The 25,673-nt window shown below is 59.8% G+C and overlaps 3 protein-coding genes across 9 annotated transcripts in view; 2 read left to right on the forward strand and 1 right to left on the reverse strand.

Moving 5' to 3' along the window:
* Window positions 1-1,139: 1,139 nt before the first annotated feature.
* On the reverse strand, window positions 1,140-10,781 carry LOC133625083 (sal-like protein 3). Its single transcript, XM_061991912.1, has 5 exons — window positions 10,573-10,781; window positions 9,878-10,145; window positions 9,691-9,846; window positions 3,755-3,814; window positions 1,140-2,213 (listed from the first exon to the last, which is right to left on the reverse strand). The coding sequence occupies exons 1-5, from the start codon at window positions 10,779-10,781 to the stop codon at window positions 1,905-1,907; spliced, it is 1,002 nt and encodes a 333-aa protein (XP_061847896.1). The 3' UTR covers window positions 1,140-1,904.
* MGRN1 (mahogunin ring finger 1) overlaps window positions 10,318-25,673 on the forward strand; it is a 53,531-nt gene continuing 38,175 nt past the window's right edge. For 5 of the 7 annotated variants that reach the window (XM_061992832.1, XM_061992830.1, XM_061992833.1 and 2 more), the window contains exons 1-2: window positions 15,597-15,763; window positions 23,360-23,478. In XM_061992832.1, the coding sequence (XP_061848816.1) occupies window positions 15,676-15,763; window positions 23,360-23,478 (207 nt within the window). In that variant the 5' untranslated portion in view covers window positions 15,597-15,675. Of the gene's footprint in view, window positions 11,208-14,178; window positions 14,243-15,596; window positions 15,764-23,359; window positions 23,479-25,673 lie in introns of those variants that run through there. The other 2 variants (XM_061992835.1, XM_061992836.1) reach the window with 2 other exon arrangements.
* LOC133625084 (basic proline-rich protein-like) lies at window positions 11,692-15,545 on the forward strand. Its single transcript, XM_061991913.1, has 3 exons — window positions 11,692-11,789; window positions 14,134-14,242; window positions 14,916-15,545. Exons 1-3 carry the CDS (start codon window positions 11,692-11,694, stop codon window positions 15,543-15,545), a joined length of 837 nt encoding a protein of 278 aa, XP_061847897.1.

The following is a 25,673-nucleotide window of genomic DNA, read 5'->3' on the forward strand; positions in this document are numbered from 1 at the left end:
CAGCTCCCTCACCACTGTCTGACCCTGCAGATGATACGCTGACTTTACCTGCCAGGATGGGAGTCCCCAGTCCCTGAATCCCCATCCCTGCAGTCCCAATGAAGCTGCAGGCCATACAGTCCTTCCTCTGCTGCCTCTCCTGTGTGGTCCCTGGGGACTCAGTGAGCAGAGCCTGACCCTTTGGGGCTGTCATGTTCCTGGGAGCGCTCTCTGACCGTCCAGATGTTCAGGTCTGTGGTGTGGCCCTGGCTTTTCCAGTTCCATAGCTCCTGGTAGCCCCAGGCAGGCTCCCCTCTGCACCACCCAGCTCTGCTTGGAGCTTCACCTGTGTTTGACAGGCAGGTGCCTCCCTGCAAGGTCAGGGCTGGATCCCTTCCCCGTGTCTGCCCTGGCTGGGCTCCATGCCACTCACTGCTGCCCTGCAGCAGGACTCCACGCTGGCCTCGACGTGCTCAGGCCACCACAGCTCCGGACAGGATGCCCACGGCCCTGGCTCGCTCTGTGCCACCAGCGTGGCCCAGCCCACCTCAGCAGGGCAGGACTGGCACAGCTCTGCCACGAGCCCACACGGGGTGTCTCGAGGGCCAGCAGCAGCTCCAGGCCCTGCCCAGGCTGTGAGAGGCCGTCTGGGTGAAACCATCGCACCTATGGTGTCTCTTTCAGCAACACAAGTAAGAGATTGAGTGGCGAGCAGAGGGGTGCCGGGGCACAGCCTGGGGAGCGGGCACAGCGGCGCTGGCAGCCTCCAAGGGACCTGGCCCTTGTCACCCACATAAGATGATGCCAGGTCACAGCAGGACAGCCGAGAGCTGTGGGTGTCACACAGGGAGCACACGGTCTCCCCACAGCTCTGCCCTGCTCCTGGCAGGGCCTCCCCCACATCCAGGGCATGGGGCAGTGGGCAGAGCCAGGCTGGCTCCCGCTGGTGCTGAGCCCGGCACGCACCGGCCACGGGAGCTGGCAACCCCTGGCGGCCCCTGCCTGGCTGGGACAGGGTGTTTGGTACAGCCCACGCTGCAGAGATGGGCCAGGCCCCAGCTCAGAGGCCCAGCACACACAGAGCTGCTCAGAGCGGGGGTCCCCAAGCCCCCCGTGCCCAGGCCGGTCTCCCCGTGCCCAACGACGCGGAGCCACGGCGCTGAAAGCACAAGAGCGTGTATTGCAAGCGGCTGCGGCCCGGGCACACCCCCAGCCGCCCAGAAAGGAACAGAGGGCTTAGAAACGATCCCAGGCTCTGGGGTTACACTGTGGCATGCAAACAGCCCCGGGCAGACCCCATTCCAGCAGGGCACGGGGAGGGGGTGCTGGCGCAGCCGGGCCCCCCCGGCTCAGCCCCTGCTGCACGCTGCCGGGCCAGGGCTGAGCAGCTCGTGCGCCCCGGCCCCGCTCAGTGCCCCAGCCCTGCTCACCGGCGAGCACGGCGCAGGCAGGGGGGCTGCAGGGGGCTGCGGCAGGAACAGTCCCTGCTCTCTGTCCCCCCTGCAAAAACCAAACCGTGGGGGGGGTCCGTCCCTCACCCGGTCGAGCGGGGCCAAGGGATGGGGCAAAGCCACTCGGGCACAACCCCCCCTACGTGGTGGGGGACCATGAAGAAGGGATCTCCTTGGTAAATGTCACTCACATGCAAACTGCGGTGTCCCAAGAGAGGAGGGGGTGCTCCTCCCCCCCGAGCCCGGCGCCGGCCCCACACAGCCTCCTGCTGTCCCTGGGGAGCATCTTCAGCTCGAGGACAAGTAAAAACTACTTCAAACCAAACCCATGCAAGGCAGCTATTTGCTCGTGTGTCTGCGCCCCGGCAGCACAGTTCCTCTCCTCTTCGGGGAGGGGTGTGTGTGTGTGTGTGTGTGTTGGGGGGAAAGAAAAGGTAACACGGGATGTGCAGGGGTCCCCCGCCGCCCGCCGCCTCATCTCTCCGCCTCCATGGTCACGTTGGCCTTGTGTTCCGGCGCGGGCTGCGGGCAGACGGCGGCTGGCCAGCCCACGGGCTGCGCCGGCGCAGCCGGAGTCCACGTGCTCTGCTGCTGGGCGGGCGGCGAGGCCGCGGGCCAGCCGGCGCTCAACGCCCCGTGCTGCGGCGGCGGCGGCGGCGACGTCGCCATGGAGGCCACGGGGCTGCTGCTGTTGAAGCTCTCGGAGGCCTTGAGGCGGGAGAACATGGTGAGGGCGTCGGGGAAGTTGGGCGGCGTGGCCGGCGTGTTGGCGGGAGTGCACATCTGCGGGGAGGAGGCAGCGGGTCAGCCCCGGCAGGGCAGGGGGCTGCGCCTCCCCCGGGGCCCGTCTGCGCCCCCCACCACGGCGCAGGGAGCCCCCAGCCCCGCTGGCAGCAGCTCTGAGCACCAGGGCTGCGGTGAGAGCTGCTGTCACAGGGCCCAGACAGACCCTGCTGTGCCCATCACGGACCCCCCCCGCTTCACCAGCCTCCTGGGGCAGCAGCCTCCCAGCTCGGCACGTGCCAGGCTGGGGCTCAGCTCCCACGGCACACCAGACACGCACTGGCTCTGCATGCTCAGAGCACGCTGGGCTGGGTGTGCTCACGCCCTGACAGACACTGGCTCTGCATGCTCAGAGCACTGGGCTGGGTGTGCTCACGCCCTGACAGACACTGGCTCTGCATGCTCAGAGCACTGGGCTGGGTGTGCTCACGCCCTGACAGACACTGGCTCTGCATGCTCAGAGCACTGGGCTGGGTGTGCTCACGCCCTGACAGACACTGGCTCTGCATGCTCAGAGCACTGGGCTGGGTGTGCTCACGCCCTGACAGACACTGGCTCTGCATGCTCAGAGCACTGGGCTGGGTGTGCTCAGGCCCTGACAGACACTGGCTCTGCATGCTTACTGCACACCACAAATCCCTCCTCGTCCCAGAGAGCCAACTAGGCCAGGGCAGCCAGCAAATCCCTAAGGCACATCTGCCCAAGCAGATCACGGGCTGCCAGGGCACGAGAGTGAAGGGAGTCTGGGAAGCGCAGGGAGTGAGCAGAGGCACCACTCCAGGGTGCTCACGCATCCTGGGGCTGCAGCAGAGGCACACTCAGGGCTTTGTCCCTCAGGCTCTAACATTTCTGTTAGAAAAGATCTTTAAGACCTTAAGTCCAACCACGAGTCCAGCTTTAGGGCTACTGAGATTATCAAGGGATGGAACATGTGTGTGAGGAGCAGAGGCTGCAGCCCTGGGGCTGTTCAGCCTGGAGGAGAGAAGCCTGAGCTCAGGGGCACCTCAGCAGTGCTGTTCAGTCCCTAAAGGCTGGGTGTCAGCAGGATGGGGACAGTGTTTGGTGTGTGGTGGCCAGTAGCAGGACAAGGTTTAACAAGCACAGACTGGAAGTGCCCCTGGCACAGGAGGAGAAAGTCCTTTGGTGCTGAGGTGAGGGAGCCCTGGCCCAGGCTGCCCAGGGAGGGTGTGGAGGCTCCTGCTCAGGAGGTTTCCAACCCCAGCTGGACACGTTCCTGTGCCCCTGAGCCAGGGGAAGCTGCTGGAGCAGGGGCTGGGGCTGCAGCAGCTCTGCAGGGCCCTTGCAGCGCCACCATTCCCTGACTCTAGGACTCTAGCTCCCTGTGTGGGACAGGCAATGCCATCCCACATGCTCTCCAGGAAAACCTTCCTTGGCAGCAGCTCTGGCAGCACCCAGCCAGGCCTCCCTGCCTGCACTCCTGGGGCTGTGAGGCAGCGAGCTGGGCACCAGCAAGAGCCCAAAGCCCCTGCCAGCTGGTGCTGTGCCCTGGGTGAGAGCTGGAGGGCTGGGAAAGCACTTACCATCTGATGGTGGTGGCTGTATGGGATGTTTGTTTCTTGGAAAAAAGCACTGAGGGCAGTCTGCAAGCAAAAAGAAATGATAACTTAAGGCAAGGAAGATGTTCCCAGCACACACAGGGGCCATGCACCTCCTCCCTGCCCACCGCAGCAGGGCTCTGCTGCAGCCCACCCTGACAGCCCTTTCCCAACTCACAGCCATGCTCCACAACCACTGTGTGCAGAGCCAGGAGGGAAACCAGCACTGCTTTGGTCAGCTTCCAGTTTGGACCAGTAATAACCTGGTAAATGTCCCGTGAGAGGACAAGGAGGGTTGCAGGGAGGGAACAGGCACAGGCTGACACCAGGCAGGGTCTGGGAGCAGAGGCAGTGGGAGCTCTGGGGGCACACGGGACGGGGCTGATGCAGGACAGGTGAAGGTGACTCCTGTGCCAGGCTTTAACCCAGTTAGGGCTCCAAAGCAATGGTTTGATTCAGTTGCACATCAGACTCGACAGAAATGTCAGAGAATTCATTTGGATTCAGTTCTGGCTGGAGGAAAAGCCTTCAGCAAGCCCCACTCTGCCCCTCCCCAGCGCAGCCTCCCCTGCAGGTCTCCAAGGCAGGCTGTGAGGTTCAGGGCCATGGGCAGGCACTGCCACACAGCCCGAGACTGTTCCCTTCCTGTAAGCTTGGGCTTACCCAAGCTGCTAAAAACCAAAACAAACCCAAGACCCACTGAAAAAGCAGAGGCAGGCTGTCCAGAACCCTGTGTGACTGCAGCAGCCACAGTCCTACCAGCACCACCCCCCATCCCACTGCCACACGCTCCTGCATCCCCCCAGGGACGGGGATGAGCCGTGGCACGTCAGCTCAGGTCATTCACCTGAAGGAAAACTCTCCTGGCTCCAAAGCCCCGAGGCTGGCAGGGGCTGGGAAGGCACAAGGAGCTGGCAGGGGCTGGGAAGGCACAAGGAGCCGGGAAGGAAGGTGCAGGGGCTGTGCTCGCTCCATGGGGGTGCTGGTGAGCCGCTGCCTGCTGCTCCCAGCCGGGTCCATGGTTAAATGGGGGTAAAACTGTTGGGCAGAGCAGGTGGCAGCCTGCAGCACCATCTGCAAGCAGAATGGCAACCCAGGCCTGAGGTGGAAGCCAAGACTCCTGCAGAGCCTGAGGGAGCATGTGGCTGGGCTGGCCAGGGTCCTGTGACAGCTCATGTCTCCGTCTCAGCACCCAAACCTCACAGGCTGAGACCCCAGAGCCCTCAGCACCCAGAGGCAGGGCCCACCAGAGTCCAGGGAGGGCAGGAACAGGGTCTGTGGCCCCCCAGAGTGGCTCTGAACAGGCCAGCACATGCCTACAGACGCAGGAAAGGGCCGCAGGGGACAGGGGCAGCTCTGAGGCACCGCACTACCCTTCGTCCTGGGCGAGGTCCCACGTCAACACCCACAGGCCCTATCGCTCAAACAGACAGGATCGTGATAAGAAAGAGAGGAAGCGGTGAAGGGGAAGCACAGGCAGAGGTGTGGGCACGGCCTGATGCCATAAGCTGATTGAATCTGCTCTCTGGACCTGTTTTTCAAGTGGCCTCGTACCTGGAACCGTGCTGTGGGCAGGCGGGGGCAGAGAAGGTCCCCACTGTCCCCCCCGAGCTGCCCATGAAGCTGAGCGAGTGACAGAGGGGCACAGAGCACTCTGCCACTGCAGGCCCCAATGCCTGAAACCCTGCATCTCCATCTGCCCCTTTCCAAGGGTGGCAGAAGCAACTCCTCTGCCCCTCGCAGCGCCCACTGCCCACGGGGAGCGGCTCCCACCTCTCAGGGGCCCAGGACCCGCAGCAGCCCAAAAGCAGGCAGGTGAGGGGCTGCACACACGTGCTCTCGGTGGCACAGCACATCAGGGACACCTGCAACCAAAGCTGCTGCTGCCACCCGGGCTCCAGCCAGGGCCACCAGTGCTGGGGACAAGAGGTGCAATGGCAGAGCCCAGCAGGGCTCCTCTGCTCAGCTCTGACCCCAGCGCTGCTGCCCGGCCGGGGATGGGCCCACCGTGTGCCCTGGGATGCAGAGGCAGGTGACAGAGATCCCATGGACAGGGTGAGAGGGAGGGTGTCTGCAGGAGCCAGGAGGGGAGGTGAAGGCAGGGAGCTCAGCCTGGAAGAGCAGGACACAGCCCTCTGTAGCTGCTCAGCTGGAGCCCTGGTGCTGTGTGATCCCCTGCTGCCCAAGCAGGGAACCAGCTGCCCAGGGTGCCAGAGCCGCCCCAGGGGCACCCTGTCCTTGAGCCACAAAGGAAAAGGGCTCAATAAAACATAAATAAATTGGAAGAGGAAGTGGAAATCCAGCGGTGACAGAGGGCACAGCCAGACACCTGCTCCTCTTCTTGCTCCCCTCACACAACACTGAAAGGAGGCCAACAGCCCCAGAAACACGGATGGAATAAGTGAGGTGGTGTTAAAGCTGATGTCTTCTGATCCTTCCCAAGCAGCCCCAGGGGCCATCAGCACGTAACAGAGCTGAATGATGCTCTTCTACCCTGGAAGGAGCCTGATCCACCCCTCAGCCCTACACGAGTCTCTGCAAACTCGAAACATCTCCCTGGCAGCCTGCTGGGTTCCAGCCACAGTGGAGGTATCTGCTGCCCTCCCTGCTGTCTCCCCAACCCTCTGCCAGCCCTCACCCACAGACACTCCAAGTCACTTCCTTCAGCCTGAGAACAAGCTGGCACAGCCCTCCTGGCACCCACCACAGCCCTGGAAGCGCCACGGACGGTGCCAGGCTGCCCTGGGGAGCCTGCCCTGGGGCCCCACATCCCCGAGGGTGGGAGAGGTGATCACACTGCCCACGAGCTGCCCCTGCCCGGGGGCACAGGGCAGGCAACACAAACTGCTTCCCTGTCCATCCCCGAGCGGGGTAGGGGCTCTGGTGGGCTCATGCCACATTGAAGGCAGCTGTATCCCCAAGGGTTCCCTGACCTCCCGCCCTGCTCGCTGTCCTGGATCACAGTCCCTTCTCCTGGACAAACTCTGGGTCTGCCAGGACACCATGACCAGCAAACCCTCTCTGCAGCCCCCACCACATCCCCCCCACTAGCCACACTGGCCTCAGAGCAGCCCAAGCCCAGGAGAGCAGTTCCCTGCCATCAGCATCCCACCAGCCCAGAGCCATCTGCGTGTCACAGCGCGTTTCCCCCTCCCTCTTGCCAGTGACCCGATGCCTCAGGCTCCTTCTCCCTGTCTGTGTGTCACACGCAGAGCGGGGCCCGTGTGTGGGTAGGAAAGGTCCTGGGCAGGACAGTCGGCTGCCAGGAGCGCCCTAGCCAGGCTGGGGGCACAGATCTGTGAGAACCCAGCTCCTGCTGCCCTGTCAGCGGGCCATCAGCACCCCTGTGCACAACATCTCTCCCCACCCTGGTCTCACAGGCAGGAGCAGCAGCCTCAGGGTGCAAGTGGGCTGCACTGACCCTCACTGTGTCCCTGCAGCAGCCTGAGCAGGCAGAATCCACAGTGCCTTCCCTCACACCAAACCTCACCAAACCATGTTCCTGCAGTGAGGGGACAGAATCCACAGTGCCTTCCCTCACACCAAACCTCACCAAACCATGTTCCTGCAGCAGACAGAATCCACAGTGCCTTCCCTCACACCAAACCATGTTCCTGCAGCAGACAGAATCCACAGTGCCTTCCCTCACACCAAACCTCACCAAACCATGTCCCTGCAGCAGCCTGAGCAGGCAGTATCAGACAGAACCCACGCTGCCTTCCCTCACACCAAACCTCACCAAACCATGCCCCTGCAGCAGGCAGAATCCACAGTGCCTTCCCTCACACCAAACCTCACCAAACCATGCCCCTGCAGCAGGCAGAATCCACAGTGCCTTCCCTCACACCAAACCTCACCAAACCATGTCCCTGCAGCAGCCTGAGCAGGCAGAATCAGACAGAACCCACGCTGCCTTCCCTCACACCAAACCTCACCAAACCATGGCCCTGCAGCAGGCAGAATCCACAGTGCCTTCCCTCACACCAAACCTCACCAAACCATGGCCCTGCAGTGAAGGGACAGAATCCACAGTGCCTTCCCTCACACCAAACCTCACCAAACCATGTTCCTGCAGCAGGCAGAATCCACAGTGCCTTCCCTCACACCAAACCTCACCAAACCATGTTCCTGCAGCAGGCAGAATCCACAGTGCCTTCCCTCACACCAAACCTCACCAAACCATGTTCCTGCAGCAGGCAGAATCCACAGTGCCTTCCCTCACACCAAACCTCACCAAACCATGTTCCTGCAGCAGGCAGAATCCACAGTGCCTTCCCTCACACCAAACCTCACCAAACCATGTTCCTGCAGCAGCCAGAATCCACAGTGCCTTTCCTCACACCAAACCATGTCCCTGCAGCAGGCAGAATCCACAGTGCCTTCCCTCACACCAAACCTCACCAAACCATGTTCCTGCAGCAGGCAGAATCCACAGTGCCTTCCCTCACACCAAACCTCACCAAACCATGTTCCTGCAGCAGGCAGAATCCACAGTGCCTTCCCTCACACCAAACCACGTCCCTGCAGCAGCCTGAGCAGGCAGGATCAGACAGAATCCACGCTGCCTTCCCTCACACCGAACCTCCCCAACTCACACGGGCCGCAGACACGGGCCCCCGCCAGCGGGCACCGTGGCAGAGCGAGGCAAAGCCTCATCCCGCGCCGGGAGGGAGGCGGGCGGCGCGTCCCCAGCAAGGCACGGTGCCCAGCGGCCATTTTGCAGAAGGAATGATCTGACCGTCGCACCAAAAGTGAGTGGGAACATGGTAACGGCTCATCGCGGCGCGTTTGTTTACAGCCCAGCTTCCTCTGAGTCATGTGAGTGCCAAGCCGGCAGGACACGGCTCTTTGTACTTGTGCAACTCGCCAAACGGTGGCAAAGTTCTGCAATAAAAAAGCAACAAAGCAAGCCCTCGGAAAGAAAAGTTACAGCTCGGATGGTCCCTTCGCGGCTGCTCCGCGGCAGGCGCTGGGAACGGATCCTGCCCGTGCCGGAGGAGCAGTAAACCAAAGCCCGGGCACGGCGGCGGGACGGGGCGCGGGGGGCGCCGCCTGCCTCTGGGTACGCGAGCCGGGCTGGGGATGAGCCGCCAGCCCGCAGCCGGCACGGAGCAGCCCCGCACGGAGCCCCAGCAGCGCCCGCACCCGGCGGGGGAGGCACAACCTGCACCCCCTGCTCCCCAACGCGCCTCGCAGCTCCTCCTGCTTCGCACGAGCCGGGCACGAAGCTGCCGTTAGCGTCAAAGGCAGCGGCTCCGGCCTCGGGAGCTGCCGAGGCTGCAGGAGGAAAGAAAGAATCCCTCTTAGGAGCTTTGCCGGCTCCAGCCGCCGCCTCTCCCCTTCGCTCCTGCGCCTCGGCAGAGGCAGAGCAGCCAGGCCAGGGTGCCGGGGAGCTCCCCGCCCGCAACCCCGGCCCCACGCGTGACGGGCGCCGCTGCCGATGCCACGGAGCGAGATGCCCGCTAGCAAGAGAACAAGGCGTCGGGAGCCAGAGAGGCTTTGACCTGCAAAGCCTCCTCTCTCCCGCGGCCGCCCCGCGCGCTCCCGAGGCAGGGACGGAGGGAAAGCGGGGCTGGGGCTTTCCAGCCCACGGCCACGCGGGAAGGTCGGAGCGAGGCTTGCGGGGAGGAGCAACACACGGCTGCCCCGGCCCTTCCGCGGTCCGGCGCGGGGCCCGTCGCTCCGCACCCCCCCGCGCACACCGTGACTCGCCGCGTCGTTCCCCACGCCGGACCCCTCGTGGGGCCCACGGCGGCCCCGCAACAGCAACACCGCGGCCCCCGCAACGACAGCCCGCGGCCCACGCCACGCGGGGAGGCGGCGGGGGGGAGCGGGGCGGCCTCACCGCGCCGCCTCCGCGCGGGAACGCGCCCCGCAGCGCCCGTGGGACGCGGCGGCCGGGACCGGGGCGGCGGCCTCACCTCGAACTGCCAGTGCGCCGCCTGCAGCAGCTGCTTGGCCTGGTCGGCGGCGCAACCGGCCGCCAGCACGAACTGGTTGATCATCACCTGGTGCTTGAGCTCGTCCATGGCCCCGGCCCCGGCCCCCCCCCGCCGCCGCGCCGCCCCCCGCCCGCCCTCACGGCGCCGCCACCATGGCGGAGCCGGCGCGGCTCACGCCAATGTTTACTGGGCACTGACTCACGGCGCCCGGCGAGCCCCGCCGACGGCCGCCCGGGGCGGGGCGGGGGGCGGCGCGCGGCGCGGGGGCCAACGGGACGTGTAGTTCCCTCGCGCCCCGCCGCCGCGCCGGCCTCGCTCCGCCCGGACTACGACTCCCGGCAGCCCCCGCTTTGTTTGCGGAGCGTCCGCCGGGCGCCGGCGCTCGCTGAGTGACGTGGCGGCGCGGCCAATCGGCTCCCGCGGCTCGGCAGTACCTGACCGTATATGGTCAACAGCGCGGCCGCGGCCAATGAGCGCGCGGCGGGGGCGGGGCCGGGGCGCGTCACGCGGGCGCGTGCGGGGCGGGGGCGCGCGGGCGCTGTTTACAGTCGGCCGCGTGCGGTTTCCTGTTGACGTGCGGGAGCGGCCGCGGCGCGGGACGGCGGGACGGCGCCGCCGCTGCCCTGTGCCCCGCGGGTAGCGGTCGGCCGGGCAGCCGCGAGGCCCTGCAGGCCCCGAGGAGGCCCCCGGAGGCCTGTGAGGGCCCCTCAGCTCCCCCCGGGCCCGTGGAGGCCTGTGAGGGCCCCTCAGCGCACCCTAGCTCGCAGCTGCCTCGGCCCCAGGGCCTGAGGTGAGGTGCAGACAACGGCCCTGCCATGGCCCAGGGCCCTCCAGCAGCGCTGCTCACAGATGAGGGCCTACACGGTCGCCTTTTCCCTCAGCAGCGTGTGTCCCAGCTCCCCGTGGCCCAGGCTGCTGAGACGTACAAGGGGAGGCGGCAACAAGGAAGGCTCTGGAAGGCGCAGGGAGGCTCCCAGCAGCATGAAAGGACTCTTTGAGAGCAGGGCATTGCCACAGCAGGGGCAGGCCAGCGGCCAGGGCTGCAGCAGGGCCTGGGGACACGTGGACATCGGTGTTGCTAAGTGCCAGACAAAGATCAGCAGGCTTGGACACGCTGTTGAGCGGCCAGGGGTTGGAAAGCCAGAGACATGCAGGAGGAGATGAAGGGAACCACCAGCTCTGCTGGGCTTGCAAAGACCTCCAGCCTCCCCCACCCTCCCTGAAGCATTCTGGGCTCTTCCCTGCATTTTCATCCTCTCCAGGAACAGTTGGCTCATTCATGCCTCTGCCCCTGCCGGCGTTTCACACGGGGCTGCGGTGGTTTCTGAGCTGTGAGGATTAAGGGCTGAAGCTCAGGCACAGGCACGTCAACGCGTTTGACCTGAGGCGTTTGCAGCCTCCGCTGCTCGGACACAAATCACCCGAGTACTGGCCAAAGCTGTCACACTGGCAACTGTCTCCGTGTCTCCAGTAACCACGCAAAGCACTCCAGAGAGGTGAGCAGGCCTTTAAATGAGGTTGAGACAACCCCAGGAGGGAAGTGGCAGGAGGAGGTGTGTAGCCAGCAAGGTGTAACTACAGCTGGAAAAACAAATGTCCGGAAGGAGTATTTTAACTGGAGAGAACCAGATGTTTTCAGAAACCTTGCAGTTTGATGTTTGCAGGGACAAGAGTTGGCCCTGGCCCAGCAGGGCTTTTGAGGAGGCTTGCAAGCCCTTTGGAGCAGGGCAGTGTTAAGGGAGGCAAAGTTCATGGACTTGCCCCTCCTGGTGAGGAGTAACTCTGCCCATAGTCTCCAGGGCTCCTGAACCTTGTTGTCCTACAAGTTCCCAACAAACAAAGTGAGTGGAAGCACTGGGGAGGGGACAACTGAGACAAAGCAACTTGTTTCACTGTGTAGTAAACCCCTGAGTGGCTGGACTTTGGATGAGCTGCTCCAGTGAGGGAAAGGTTTGCAGGCAAACACACTTCCTTGTTGACATGGGCGTGCTCATAGCTGCCTCCCCTGCAGAGGCGCCCAAGGAGACTCCTGAAGGGCAGGTGGTGGTGGCTGCAGAACCGAGTGTGGCTGTGGGAGGGTGGGTGTCCCCCCAGCCCCCTTCTTGCTCACCAGCCTGAGGCTCTGGGGAGTCCTGCTCCCCAGGGCTGTGCTTTCGTACCTGAAGTCCAACTTCAGAGCTCCTTTTTTCACCCCCATTTTGGAGGGAGGAGCAGTGTAGTGGATGCCACCTGGGTCTGGGACAGAGTGACACAACCCTTGGTGACAGCTCCATGCAGACTGAGCAGTAGGGAGCCCTGAGAGCTGGCAGAGGCAGTGGGCTCACAGCCCAAGGATCCCTCCTCTCTCCTGCTGTTCTCCTCCAGGCTGTGCTGGAGAATGGCTCCATGCTTGCCTTTTCCTGCATGGATTTTGCCCAGCAGGACGGAGAGCCGAGCTGGGAGGCAGCACAGGAGCTGAGGCCACGTCACCACCTCTGGGGCTCTGCAGGGCTCCAGGGCAGGAGCCTAGGCCCGGTTTTGCCCAGGTCCTCCCCAGCTTGGCTGCTCTCACTCTGCACAATGATGGTCTCAGGCTCCCTCGTGCCTCCTGGGAGTGCTTTCATCCCTTTGGGGGATGGCAGGGAGGGCCTCCTGTCTTCATGGCCTTCCTCTGTCTCCATCCTCAGCACAGTGCAGGCAGGGCCCAGGGCTGGCAGCACCGTGATGGGGGGAAATAGGGAGCCCAGAGGCTAAGGGTGAAGATGCCAAGGCCACAGCTTGGTGGCACCACAGGGGTTTGTGGGGCTGTTCCTGCTGTGTGGCTCTGGCTGGGGGCTGCTGCTGCTCCTCTGTCCCATGGGCCCCCCCTCCGTGGTGCTGCTGGGTCCCCTCGGGCAGGCTGGCATCGCAGCTCAGCCCTGTGCCCCACTGCTGGCAGCAGCTCCAGCCCCAACTCACCCCTTCTCCTTCCCTTGTGCTGCTGGCAGTGGCTGCTGAAGCCAGTGGTGCAATATCCTGCTTTTGTGTGTTCCAGGCCCGTGGCCCCGGGCTGGGTGAGGGGGGAAAGGGGCCACATCCTGCCCTCCAGCTCCCAGCCTGGGGCTCTGCGGAAGGGCTGAGCCTGGCCCTGGCACGCCGCTGCTATTGTAGCTGTCTGTCACACAGGTCTCACCAAGCAGGGCCCTGGGGGAGATACTCTCCAGCAAAGGCCCTTGCCCTCGCAGATGACAATAACCCCCTTGGCAGCCGGAGGCTTCCCTGGGCAAGCTGCGAGGCCTGGGAGGGACCTTCCGTGGGGGCTGGGGGAGGTTCTGCACGACAAACTCCTCTGTGTGCTCACTGTGCCAGCGCCCTGTGGGACCTTGGCTTTCCTCTTGGCTTTCCTCTTGGCTTCCCTGGCTTCCCTCTTGGCTCCCTTGCTTACCACATACGGCGCCGGGCTCGCCAGCAGCAGGGAAGGTGCTAGGGGCTGTCCCCCACGCAGCTCAGGGCACAGCTTTGGGGCAGGTGCCTCTGGGTGCTTCCTGCTCTGGGTGTTCAGGACATGGGAGGGGAAGGAGAAGGCTCCTCTTCTGTCCCTGTGTGAATTCTCCTCCTTGCCCTGCTGCATGGTGCAAGTGTGGCTCTGCTTTGTCCCGGTGCTTGTGGCCAGCTGGCTGCTGGATGGCAGCTGGTTCTAGTGGGGCACAGGGGGATGGAGCTGCTGAGCCTTGCTGTGCCAGCTCTGCCCCTGTGCTGAGCCCCAGGCTGGCTGCTGGTGTGCAGGGCTGCGGGTTTGGGGCTGCTGATGGCTGTTTGTGTTTGTTCCTGGCACTGAGGAGCGGTTCTGACCTGCCCATGCAGGCAGGGAGCACCAGGACAGGCTCTGGGGCAAGGCACACAGGCCAGCCAATGCTTTGCCAGTCAGCAGACTCCATTCCTCCTTCTCTGTGCCATTTCTGTGAGGAGAAAGCCTTGCACTGAGAGGCTGGTTGAGCAAGAGGCATTGCTGTGGCTGTGGGTGCCAGCGGGATGCTGCGGGATGGTTATTGCCAAGGCACTGCCAGGCAGAGCCTGGGTGTCCACTGTGTCTCACGCTTTACTGGCAGGACGTGGCTGCTGCAGGTTCCCTGGCTTTGCCCTGTGCTCTCCAGCCCTGCCACACCACGGCAGGCAGCAGAGGAGGGTCTGGTTCTGCTCTGCCCTCACCCTCAGCACCCGTTTGCCCCACAGCCTGTGGCTCCTACAGCCCTGCTGGCCCAGAGCAGCTGTGCTTGGAGGTCTGCAACAACTGCAAGGGTAATAAGTAGCCAGAAGCCTGTTTCCCTGCGGGTTTGTTTGCTTGCCCCTGCTGGGTGTGTTTTGGTTTGTGTTTACAGCAAGCAAGTCCCACCCACCTCGCTATCACAAGATCCTCCCATGCTGGTTGGCTGGGCTCTGCCGTGTCCGGTTTCCCTGTATCAGGCCCTTCCCGTGCTGGTCTCCTATTCCCGAGGCCACTTTAAGAGATATCACATGTACTGCCTCAGCTGCTTCATGTCTCTTGGAGATCCTCACCTCTGCCACTGGGAATGTGAGTCCCTGGTTCCTTTGCAGCATGGGCCTGTCTGTAGTGTGTGTGCAGGAACGCACTTCCCTTAACAAACCGAGCCTGGGCGGCCTTTCCCACACCTTTGCAGGATCTCAGTGCCAGAGGGGACAGGGCTCAGAGTTGGGGGCTCTTTTGTGCCTCTCCCTCCACAGCAGCCTCCTGGCTGTCACATCCTTCATGCCAGTCAGCCTCCAGTGCCCCCCTGCTCTCCTGTGCAGTCACATCCAAAACCCAGACACCTCCATTCGCTCTCCTGGCTGAATTATCTGTGAGAGGAGGAGGCCAGGAGAGGTTTCCCCACGTGAACGTCTCACGGTCGTGCAGCTGGGGATGCTGATCCTCCTTTGCTGGCAGTGAGCCTTGGTCAGCAGCAGGTAGCACCTCCGAGAACTGACCCAGATAACAAATCCCCACGCCGGCCTTCCCCGGAGGTGCGTGGCTACCAGCTGTGCCTCGGGGAGGGATGCACCGCCGTCATCCTGGTGGCAAAGGAGGCTTGGTGGGGGCGGCCGTGGTGCTGCTGCACGAGGCTCTTCTGCAAAACAATTACCAGGAGTTTAATCATTCCCTGGTCTGAGCAAAACAACGTGCTGGGGCTGAGCTGCCCTGGCCTGGCACCTGCAGTGTGATTGCGTCCTGCCGTGTCCCTGGGCAGCCCCCGGCCGCCTCCCCGCACCCCCGGCCCTGGGTCCCGCCGTGTCCCTGGGCAGCCCCCGGGTACCTCCCGGAGCCCCCGGCCCTGGGTCCCGCCGTGTCCCTGGGCAGCCCCCGGCCGCCTCCCGGATCCCCCGGCCCTGGGTCCCGCCGTGTCCCTGGGCAGCCCCCGGCCGCCTCCCCGCACCCCCGGCCCTGGGTCCCGCCGTGTCCCTGGGCAGCCCCCGGGTACCTCCCGGATCCCCCGGCCCTGGGTCCCGCCGTGTCCCTGGGCAGCCCCCGGCCGCCTCCGGGAGCCCCCCGGCCCTGGGTCCCGCCGTGTCCCTGGGCAGCCCCCGGCCGCCTCCCGGATCCCCCGGCCCCGGGTCCCGCCGTGTCCCTGGGCAGCCCCCGGCCGCCTCCCGGATCCCCCGGCCCCGGGTCCCGCCGTGTCCCTGGGCAGCCCCCGGCCGCCTCCCGGATCCCCCGGCCCCGGGTCCCTGGGCAGCTCCCTCTGCCGGCAGAGCGCACGCTGCAGCCCCGGGGGAGGCCGCCGAGCGCTCGCCTGCACACACACCCCCGTCACACCCCTCGCCCCCCTCACACCCCCGCCGCCGCGCCGCTGGGTGGTAGACGCCGCCGAGGAGCCTGACGGGAGCTGTAGGCGCGGGGCGGGTGGACTCGCTTTCCCGGCGTGCCCCGCTTGCCGCCGCCGCCGCCGCCGTGCGTGCGGGCCGCTTGCCGCCGCCGCTCCGCGTCCCCGGCCCCGGCCCGCGGCCGCCATGGGCTCCCTGCTCAGCCGGCGCATCGCGGGCGTGGAGGACATCGACATCCAGGCCAACTCGGCCTACCGCTACCCGCCCAAGTCCGGTGAGGGCCGCGGGTCGCTTCGCTCAGCGCCGGGAATGCGGGCGGGGGACGGGCCTGGGCCGGGCCCACCGCCCCCTGGGCCGCCCCGAGGGTGACAGGCGCGGGGAGCGCGGCCTGGGGGGAGCACGCCGCGGGGTCCGCGGGGGAAGAGGCTGCGGGAGCCGCTCGTCGCTCGCCGGGGCCGAGCGGGGCCCGGGCCCGGTTGTCGCTGCGCTCGGGGCTCTGCCCGGCCGGCCTCGGGGTCTCCGTGCGGAGGGAGCCGCTGGATGTACCTTCTTGGGCTGTACCCGTGGCGTGGGGCCGTCTCGAGGTTCCTTTTGGCTGCACTGTTAAGGGTCCGGGAGGGCCGTGAGTCCCAGTTCTCATGCTCAAGTAGTCTGCCTGTCGCTCGGTCGGTGCCCGTGGCCCCCCGGCTCAGCCGCTGCCGTTTGGCCCCGGTGGGTCACCGTAGGTGAGCCAGGCTTCTCTCTGGGGATATGGCTGCAGCGAGACTGTCTGCAGCAAACAGGGCATCTTCTGCCCAAGAGAGTGACAGCAGAGTTCAGTGGGGACACGGGAGGAAAATCAGATCTGAGGGAGTACAGGATGGAAACATTCCCGTGTGACAACCTTCTGTAGCTCCTTGAAATGGTCGTGGTTTTCGCCTAGAAGCTGCTGGACTGGCATAGCCTATGTGGGTATTTGTTTCCTGAAAGGAGATGGCCTGAAAATGTAGAGAGTTGTCAGCAGTGTCAGTTTTGTGAAGCTGGGATGAGCCTATGACTCACCTCACCTTACACTGGCTTGAGAACGGCCTGGTTTAACTTGTTTAAAGGGTTTTATTTATTCTTCTCACAAAGCAAGTAATCAGGGAAATCCAGATCCTCTTTTCTCCTCCAGTGTCCATTTGCTTCTGCCTTTTCCAGGACGGCTGAAGAACTTGCAGAGCAGCAGTTTGGGTTCCCTCACTCTCAGGTGCAGGTGCAGCGTAGCCTTTTTGTTCTGAGACTCGAGCTGTGTGTGTGTCTGGTGACCAGGGCTGGCTGTGACAGCCTCAGGGCTCGTGACTTTGTGCAGGGAGCCAGGTCTCCCTGTTTTGTTTGGAAAGGGTACAAGATCATCTGAAATAGAGGTTGGCCTCCATCAAGAATAGCGGTGTGGAGAGAATGGGAGGGGGAAGCCTGCTCAGAAAAATTCACTGGCTGTGTTGACTCTCTTGGAAAATGTAACCTGCTTTTTTAGGGGCATAAGGACCAGTTTCTTGGGCTGCTGGGAAAGGCAAAAGTCACCGCTACCTTGGGCACTGCTGGTGATTTTCTTACTGACCAGAGGCTGTCCCTGATTTCTGCTGACACTTGGGCAGGGTTTGGACATGGATTGGGTTAATTATGAGCACCCAATGTGATGGACATTCACCTGCTTTTATTCAAATCAGCACCCTGTTGTTTCTGTACTGTTGTCATTCCCTGGGTGAGAGTGTAACGGTGGGGTGAGTTTCAGCCAATCTGCTTCCAGAGGTCACACACGTGGTGGGGGTTTCTCTGTTCACATGCTGCCTAGAAGGGGTCTGCTGTCCTAGGTGCTGCCAAAGAGTGTTCCACACGTGGTACCTCCCTTGTTAAACTGAGCAGATAGTGCTTTCAAGGAGAATGCTGGTATTTCCTTTAAAGGCTTTGGACTCAATTAGATGCCTGTTAATGAATTTTCTGGTGCTCTTCCTGAAAGCAGACTAGAGACCTTTCCCTTCACCTTCTTCAGGTTTATGTAACAAGGATCCTCCTCAAGAGCTGTCCAAGCTTAGAACCATTCTAGGCAGAAGAAGAGGTTGTAGTCACTTCTGAGGTGGAGAGTCAAGGCAGGTTACTAAACAGCAGAGCAGTTAAGTGCTGTTAGGGTGGCAGTCCCTGCTCCCTTCGTCAGATGGAGTGTGTCCAGGACACTGTCCCTCTAGTTCTGCTCTCCTAAGTGTGCTTGTCTTGGGGCTAGAAAGATTGGCTATGACTGGTACAGAACCTGTCAGTGAAGGTGGCTGGAGGGGAGTGTGTGTGATTTTGTTTGATTTCAGGAAGCAAGCTGGAAGTAGTGCAAGAAGTTCTTAGGCCACGTGTTTGCTGGTTATTTTGAACTTGACACTGTGTCTGTGAGCCCTGTGCTGCTGCTGACTGCTTGACTGGATGAAGCCTGTTTGCCATCAGTTGTGTGAGGTGTTTGTGTGGGACACAGTTGGAACACAGGCAGTGCCCCTGGCACAGGAGGAGAAAGTCCTTTGGTGCTGAGGTGAGGGAGCCCTGGCCCAGGCTGCCCAGGGAGGGTGTGGAGGCTCCTTCTTGAGAGGTTTCCAACCCCAGCTGGACACATTCCTGTGCCCCTGAGCCAGGGGAAGCTGCTGGAGCAGGGGCTGGGGCTGGAGCAGCTCTGCAGGGCCCTGTCCCCTCTCAGCATTCGGGGATTCTGTCATCAGCTGGAAGGATGTGGGTTTGCGGTCAGCAGCAAATAAAGCACCTCACAAGAAGGACACCTTGTTTGAGGAGATGAACGCAGACACAGATATTGTGTCTGCAATCTGGGGGGTATGTCAACCTGCCTGTGGAAAGGAACATGCTTACTCTGCCAGGTGGCACCAAGCAATGGCACCTTGTTGATTCCCAACCGGCTGCAAAGCACTGATGAACATTCAGTTCCTCTGTATTGGCTTTTGATGTTGTTATGGCTGGGCAAGTCACTTGCTCTGTGGAGAACTGAACAGGTTGTTGTGGAATCCACCATGGTCCTTATGAGCCAGAGTCCCTAAAGAGGCATCCACAGATCATTTAACAGCTTTGTTGCAACTGGTATGTGGTTTTGTAGTTAAGAATCCCCTGAAAATGCCCTGCTTATTCCTGTGAGTCTCTGGGTGTGGGTCGTCTGTGTTTTGTCTCCTGCATCTGGGGCATAGAGGCTGCTGAAATGCTGCAAGGTGACACCAGTTCCCTCCTCACTGGTACATTTTAGCCTTGCTTGTTGGCTTTATGCTTGCTGGCCCTGCGGGTGCCTGACCAGTTGGTTGGAGGAGGGCCAAGTTTGGACAGAAGGGTCAGTGTCTCCGTGAAATGGGTAATCACAAGGAACAGTCATGATCTTTGCCGTGCTTCTGTGCTCAGAGCAGTAAAACAATCTGTGTTCTTGCATGCAGTCTCATGATGCCCCTATTGCTTTAGCAACCAGTGAGCAATGCACCAGTGTTTTCTGCAGCTCCTTCGTCAGCTCCTCTCTTGTTCCAGTGAGCTCATCTGCAGTGTGGAACAGGGAAGTGAGCACGTGCTCTTGAGATGCCTTTTCCCCTCTGGAGTGGGCTCTTGAAAGAGAATTCCTTGGACATTTTTAGGAGGGAAAAAAACCAAAAGAGGTAGATTATTCTTCTCTGAGGCTGAACTGCTTTTTTGTTTGGGAATGGTGTTTTAATCAAATTAAGAGCGGTTTTGAGCAGAAGAGTACCCCGAGTTGTGCCCAGTCTGTCACCTCATTCTCAGCTCGTAACCCATGTGTGCTGTGGCAGGGCTAAGGCAGAAATGCATCCCTGTACCTCACACACAGCTTTTGCTCCTCACAGGCTCTGCAAAGCGGAGCAGTTGTCTGGTTGTCTGTGCTGCTGCTGCAGTTGTGTGGGAGCTCCAGCCCAGCTCTGCTGGGGATGGCCACCAGTCCCCACTGCTGGCTGGAGCATTGCCTTCTGCCTTCCCCCAGCTGTGCCCGAGAGCCAGGCTGGAACACTCAGCAGCAGTTGCTTTTGCTGCTCCTTTGTTGCTGACTGTATTTAATGCAGCTCAGAGCTGCTTTCCCATCTGACATGGGATCGCTTTTGGTGGCCCAGGAGGGATGGGCAGTGGGGAAGTGACCTGATCTAGTTGGACCTGGCTGAGCAGGGGGATTGGACCAGATGACCCTTACAGGTCCCTTCCAGCCCCTACCATTCTGTGTTTCTATGAAGGTGAGGTGGTCTGTGCTGCCAGTCCATCCCTCAGCACGCTGTGGTGCTGAGTGTCTCGCGGACTAATTAAAAAGGACTCAATTTCTTATGGCTTCAGCGTTAACTCTAGCAGCTGGCCACCGTGGCTGCTCGCCACTAACTGCTGGGTGTTAATGGCACTGCAGGATACAGCCCCTGTTCCAGTGGGGCTGCAGTGGTGGTGTTGGCTCTGTGCTCCTGGCCGTGGCAGGGAGCTGTGCCGCTCGTGCATCACGGCTGTGTGGCTTGGCATGGTCAGGGTGCTGGGTTAGGGTGATGTGACTGTGGCAGGAGCGGGCTGGGACTTCACACTGGTGCTCCCACGGCCATAAACCCTGGCACCACGTTGGACTAAACGTTGGGTCGTTGGGTGGCACTTGATGCTTTTGAGTTTCAGTTTGGTTTTGTGTGGGACAAACTAATGAGTCCAACTTGTCTGTTTTGGGTTGTCCCAGTGGTGTTTCCCCACCCACTGCAAAGGTTTCCAGCGCCACAGTTTCTCTTCCAGTCACTGCTTGTACCTCACCTCCCTTGGCAGTGTCACCCCTTCGTGTTCTCTTCATCAAATGCTCTCTTACGTTTTGTGTTGCTTTGCTCTGGGAAGTAAAGCCTCACTTTTGCTTTGCCCTGGCATTCTTCTCATCTGCCACCCGTGTTAGTTTGTGTGATTCCTCCCTCCTAAGCACGTCACTGCACTTTCCTGGGGGATTTCTTTTGGTAGCAGTTCTGTGGAGGGTTAGTCCAAGGATTTTTTGCTTTGTTTTTTCTTTCCTGCCAAAGAGGAAGGTGCTTCTCATCCCCCTTGTGTCTCCAGCTGCAGAGCTCCGTGTAAAGCTGGCTTTGCAACACCTGTGTAAGGCAGGTCAAGGTTGTTTTATAGGCTGGGGGGACGTATGGGAACAGGGTTTGAGAGGCAGGGTAGTCTGGCTAAAATCCTAAAGCTGTCTTTGTAATGGAGTTGGAACTTAGAGGTGGAGCTGCAGCAGGATTTTAATGCCTAGAAATCACGTACAAGCCTTTTAGAGACACTGAAAATCCTGTCAGTCTTGTGCTAGATGTGTGGATGTCACAGTGACTGGAAAACTGGTTACCTCATTCTTCCCTCCTTCAGTTTTCTTTGTTCTTTTAGTCCTTGCTGTGATATTTGCAGAAGTGCTTCCTTAAAGCATTTTCCCCCCCCTCAGACCTGGGCAAGCTCCGAGTTGCTTGTGCCAGTGGTTGAGAGGGAGTAATGCTTAACTCTGGTCTTGCCTCGAGAGCTCTGAGCTCAATGTGGTGTTCTAGCAACTGGTTTCTGAAAGCTAACAATAGAGTTATCTTTTTTTGGCTGCTGAAAACTGTGTTGTAAGTTAGTGAGGAGGGTTCAATGCCATCCTTGGCTATTAGTTTGCTGGATACACGGTGGCTTGCGTGTCTGTGGCAGCACTGGCAGAGCCCAGGGGTGTTCTGCTCACCAGTGTTATGCCCCTCTGAGCTCCTTAAAGTGATGTTCCACATGCTCTTTGTGACTGGCACTGACTACATTTCTTATTTGCTCGTGGAGGAAGTGCCTCTGGCAAAAAAGAACCCCCAAATGTCCTTCACCTTGCAGGAGGTGACTTGGCAGGAAGATGAAGGGAGCCTTCAATCCGAATGTGGAAGCTGTGGTTTCCAGTTAGACCCGTGCTGCTGTGTTGCAGGAGGTAGTGTGTATTGTGAGAAACCCCAACCATTTGTTTAAAATCACCAAAGTAGTTCTTGGTGTAGCAAAGGCAGCCTGGGAGGTGCTCAGTGTTGTTCCAGCTGTGTGACAGAGACCTTCTCTTCCTGAGGTGCAGGAGAGGCTGCCTGGCCATGCTCTCCCAGCCAACTGGCTCCCTGCACTGCTGGGGCTCTGCCTCCTCTGCACAGGGCATGCAGAACTTCTTCCACAAAAGAGCTCTGCTGTGATTCAGTGGAATGCAAGTTTGCTGGGCTGAGTCGAGCCCCGGGAAGTCTGGGTCACAGGATAGGAGGGAGCTGCCTGACCCCCCTCCCAGCTCACGAGTGCTGTGTTGAGACATTCTGCACCAGCCTGGTCTTCACAGTTCATCGGACAGAGTGCTGCAAACCACAGTCCTGCTTGACCCGTGTGAAGTGTGAAATCTGTTCTAAACCCCAGAGTTCACCATGCTCTTCTGAACCTTGGGATAAGCGTAAACCACAGCAGTGTATCTCGGGGGGAGAGGCTGTGTCACCCTGGCTGTGCTTGGAGGTTATATACACGTGAGCTTTTTAGTTTGTTGCTTCTGAGAGGAATGGGAAAAGGTTGCCTGTCCCTTGGACCACCTGTGTTTTGTGATGCTGACTCTTCAGGACAGGTTCTGGGTAGATTCTGGGCCTGTGCTGAGGCTGTTGTATCTGGAAGGATGGATGTGTTTCTATAATAGAAACATCTGGGTGCTCGTGCTGAGCTCAGCGATAGCTGAGCACTGCCATCGTCACGAAAGCACTCCCATCTGTGCAGAGTAAGAGGAGCTTTTCATGAAGCATAAAGGAAAAAAAGCCTTAATGGAAAGAACAGAGCCATTGATGAAAGCCTCCCATTGCCGAGCAGACCGTGCGTGCTCGTAGCTGCAGGGCCTGCAGATCCTTCCCGAACGCGTCCGTGACCCTTCAGACGGTGAGTTACCGCTTCCAGAACAACGTGTCTGAAACCACGTGTTCTGCCGTCCGTGCGTCTCTCCCGGGGAAGCCAACGTGCCTCTGGCTCGGTCCTTTCCTCACCTGCACGAACAAATCCCACTGAAACTTCGAGGGAGGTGGCTCACGGCGAGCCGTTTGTTTTCGTTCTCTCCTGATACTCACTTCTTTGACCCTGCATCTCGCTGAAGTTCATCCTCAAGAGCGTGTCCTCAGGTGTTTCTAGGAGGGAGCCACGTTTGTCGTGCTCTCATCCATCGGTTGACTTTGCAGTTAGTCCAAATGCCAGTGACCTTGGGCACACTTTGCTGACGCTTGCACCGTAGTGCATCTCATTAAAGATGAATAAACCAAGTCTGTGGTGAAGCTTTCAGAGCTGAAGCTCAGTTTGGTCAGTCCCAGGGTTTATCTCCTCCAGACATCTATGTTTCTGCATTTGGAGCTGTCAGTGTTATTAGATTCAGCATGAAGGTGCATAGCATTCACAGGAAGGGGTTTGTGTGGTCCTTGCCCTGGGATATGGGAGCAAAAGAGAGAGGGGAGGGAAGGCAAACCTTGCCCAATGGGAGCCCCTCTGCCTGTGCAGGGCTTTGCCTTGGGAGGAAGCCTCGTCCCCCTCTGAGCAGGTCGATGGTGTTTGTGGGACTGAGCTTCACACTTGGAAGGTAGAGAAAAGACAGTTCATCAGAACTAAGCAATATTGGAAAGAGATGACTCTTGCTGCTCCCCGTCCTTTCTGTGGAAAGCAAATTAAAATGGCATTCTCTCTGGTGATTTACTCTCTGTTTTTCCCCCTGCTTCTGCTGTTGGCAGCGGCTGTCAGCGGTGCAGGGAAGGAGCGCACTAGCAAGTGTATCCTATGTCCTGTGCTCTTTTATACGTGAGAACTAAGAACTGCACAGACCAGCTGTTCTCTGGGAAGCACTCACTTAGAGGGCTTTTTTATTCCCTTGTGGTTGTTTTTTTTCTAGGAAACTACTTTGCCAGTCATTTCTTTATGGGAGGCGAGAAGTTTGACACCCCTCACCCCGAGGGCTACCTTTTTGGCGAGAACATGGATCTAAACTTCCTCGGGAACAGACCTGTTCAGGCAAGTTCCTATGTGCTGTGTGTTTCACCCTTCTGTTTTCTGCCTGTTTTGCAAAATCTTGTGTAGGGCTTCTAAAGGAGACTAGCAGGGACCTGTGAGACCTTTGCTACTTGGGGAGTGTCATTCCAGCCTGAGGTGCAGGAGCGTTCCCCCACCCACGTGCCAGCTCGCTGCCTGCCATGGCTGTTGACATGCAAGCAGAGTTTTTCTAAGAAGCAGTATTCACCTTTTAGCCTTATTTTCACTTCAGGCAGAAGGAAGCAGTAGTGGGGGAAGGAGGACGGGGGCTCAGGAGCACAGATTTGGGGAATAATTCTGATTGCCTCCCTGAGCGAGTGTAAAACGTGCTGCAGAGAGAAGGTTGGGAGGCAGATACAGTCTCAGAGCCTGAACTTTGCAGTGCCCTTGGGCATGTTGGGTGGATTCCAGGCAGTGTTCAATGTGTGCTGACCCCCCTGTAAAGACAGATCTTGATATTTGGTCATTTTTGTTTGCTTTGTAACCTAGGTGGGCTGCTCAGTCTCTCCTTCGGTTCTCCCAGTTGGAACACGGAGGTGCTCCAGGGCTCACAGGTGTTTTGTGAGCTGCCTGCTCAAATGATTGGCTTGTTCTTTTGTTGTGAGCGGGGGGTAGCACTGCTGTGAGGGACAGGTAGGAGGTTTATGCAAGTGTTTTGGGATTCTCTTGCATCTCAGCACTGCTTAAAAAGAGGTAGCAGAGTAGGAGCCATTTGGAGATGTTTTCAGGGTACTGAAGAAGAAAGGGAGAAGAGCTGCCTGCTTTGCCAGTTGTTTTCCTAGTTGTTTCTGCAGCTTCGAAACATGAACATTAAAAATGGATGCTGTGGTTCTCCAGAAAACTGAGGACTGAGTTAATTCATGCTTGTAGTGCTCAGAGGCAGTTCAGTATCACCCCTGACTTACAGATGGGAGGAAACTGAGGCCAGATGAGTCAATGTTTGAACTGGCCCAGTGACAAGCACTTTCTGAGATGTCCTTGAGCTGTGCCATTGGTCATCTTGGAACCACAATTAGTTAACAGGACTCTGGAGGGTAGGGCAAGGGAGAACCTAGAAAGCCCTTGTTCAAACAGAAAGTCAAATGAGCAACAGAATTAAGGAGTGACTTTAAATGGGAGTTGGTCTGGATGTAACAGTGCTCTGCAGGTGTGAGGGTGCTCAGCACGTACCCTGTGCCATGTCTGCTTGCAGGGCTCATGCAGGACAGTGGTTAAAAGCCAACTGCTTCTCCTTTGCTCTGTGACTTGCAGCTGCACAGGGCTCCAGCAAAAGCAGAAGATGCAGCTGTTAGCTAAACATCCCATGTGCCTGTGGCTGTAGAGACTAACCTTGTGGAGTTAAAGTGCCTGCATGTCTCAGCCTGGGTTTCCTTGCAGACATCCTGGCACTGAATTTCATCGTTTCTTCAGAGGGGAGTGGGTGAGAATGCTGTTAACACAGTGGGATGTTTGCCAGATGGGTTTAAGAGAAGGGAAGCTGTTGTGGTATATAGTTTGCCTATGTGAAGTTAATGCCCTTGGCAGCTCTGACTAATCTTCAAGGAAAAAACTGCTTGAGCACAGAGCAGCAAAACTGCTTTCTGGACATGGACCAAGAGCTCACTTTGGAGTAACTGAAGTCTGGGCTACTCTGTGTAGAGCGGTGCTGCCAGCCACAGCACTGAGCAGCTGGGGTGCAAGGAGAGTCGTTGCTGCTGCCCTCTGAGTTCTCTGCTGCCTGTGGCTGTGGGACACGGCGTGTTCTGGCATTCTGGGGTCGGACAGGAAACACATTTTCCCTCAGGCTCTGGCTGTTGCCCCACCAATACACTGCTGTGGCTTGAGGGGACAAAGCTGAAGGGTTGTGTCCTGGAACTGCTTTGTAGCAGCATTTGGCTGCCTGTTGAGCAGACTCCTCATTGCTAAGGGAACAAGTATCTTGGCAATCCCTGGTACTTGTGCTCCACGTCAGTCACTCCCTCTACAACACCGCAGAGCACCTAGTAGATGTGTGTTTGAAGGACCCCGACTCTAAGGGGGCTGCACAGTGGCACAGTTGCTGGATACATTCAGAGTAATCTGCCTGAAGGCCAGTTCTCTAACTCTGTACCTCTGTGTCGTGCTGTTGCCCTGACTTGGAGCATGGCTGTGTCTCCAGTCTGAGCACCTATCCATCTTGGCAGCTGTGTGAGTGGATG

The sequence above is a fragment of the Colius striatus genome, chromosome 3 (genome assembly GCF_028858725.1).
Source record: "Colius striatus isolate bColStr4 chromosome 3, bColStr4.1.hap1, whole genome shotgun sequence".
In the NCBI taxonomy this organism is placed as follows: domain Eukaryota; kingdom Metazoa; phylum Chordata; class Aves; order Coliiformes; family Coliidae; genus Colius; species Colius striatus.

What these genes read in the sequence shown, in the direction of transcription:
- LOC133625083 (XM_061991912.1), bottom strand. Translation starts at nt 10,781, where the DNA reads ATGTCCACGTGTCCCCAGGCCCTGCTGCAGCCCTGGCCGCTGGCCTGC. An exon ending in TAAACATTGGCGTGAGCCGC is followed by an intron (nt 9,847 to 9,877) that starts GCCGGCTCCGCC and finishes CGGCGCCGTGAG; the next exon opens with GGCGGGCGGGGGGCGGCGCG. An exon ending in CGGCGCACTGGCAGTTCGAG is followed by an intron (nt 3,815 to 9,690) that starts GTGAGGCCGCCG and finishes TTTTGCTTGCAG; the next exon opens with ACTGCCCTCAGTGCTTTTTT.
- LOC133625084 (XM_061991913.1), top strand. Translation starts at nt 11,692, where the DNA reads ATGGGCGTGCTCATAGCTGCCTCCCCTGCAGAGGCGCCCAAGGAGACT. An exon ending in CCGAGTGTGGCTGTGGGAGG is followed by an intron (nt 11,790 to 14,133) that starts GTGGGTGTCCCC and finishes TCCCTGTATCAG; the next exon opens with GCCCTTCCCGTGCTGGTCTC. An exon ending in TCACCTCTGCCACTGGGAAT is followed by an intron (nt 14,243 to 14,915) that starts GTGAGTCCCTGG and finishes GTCCCTGGGCAG; the next exon opens with CCCCCGGCCGCCTCCCCGCA.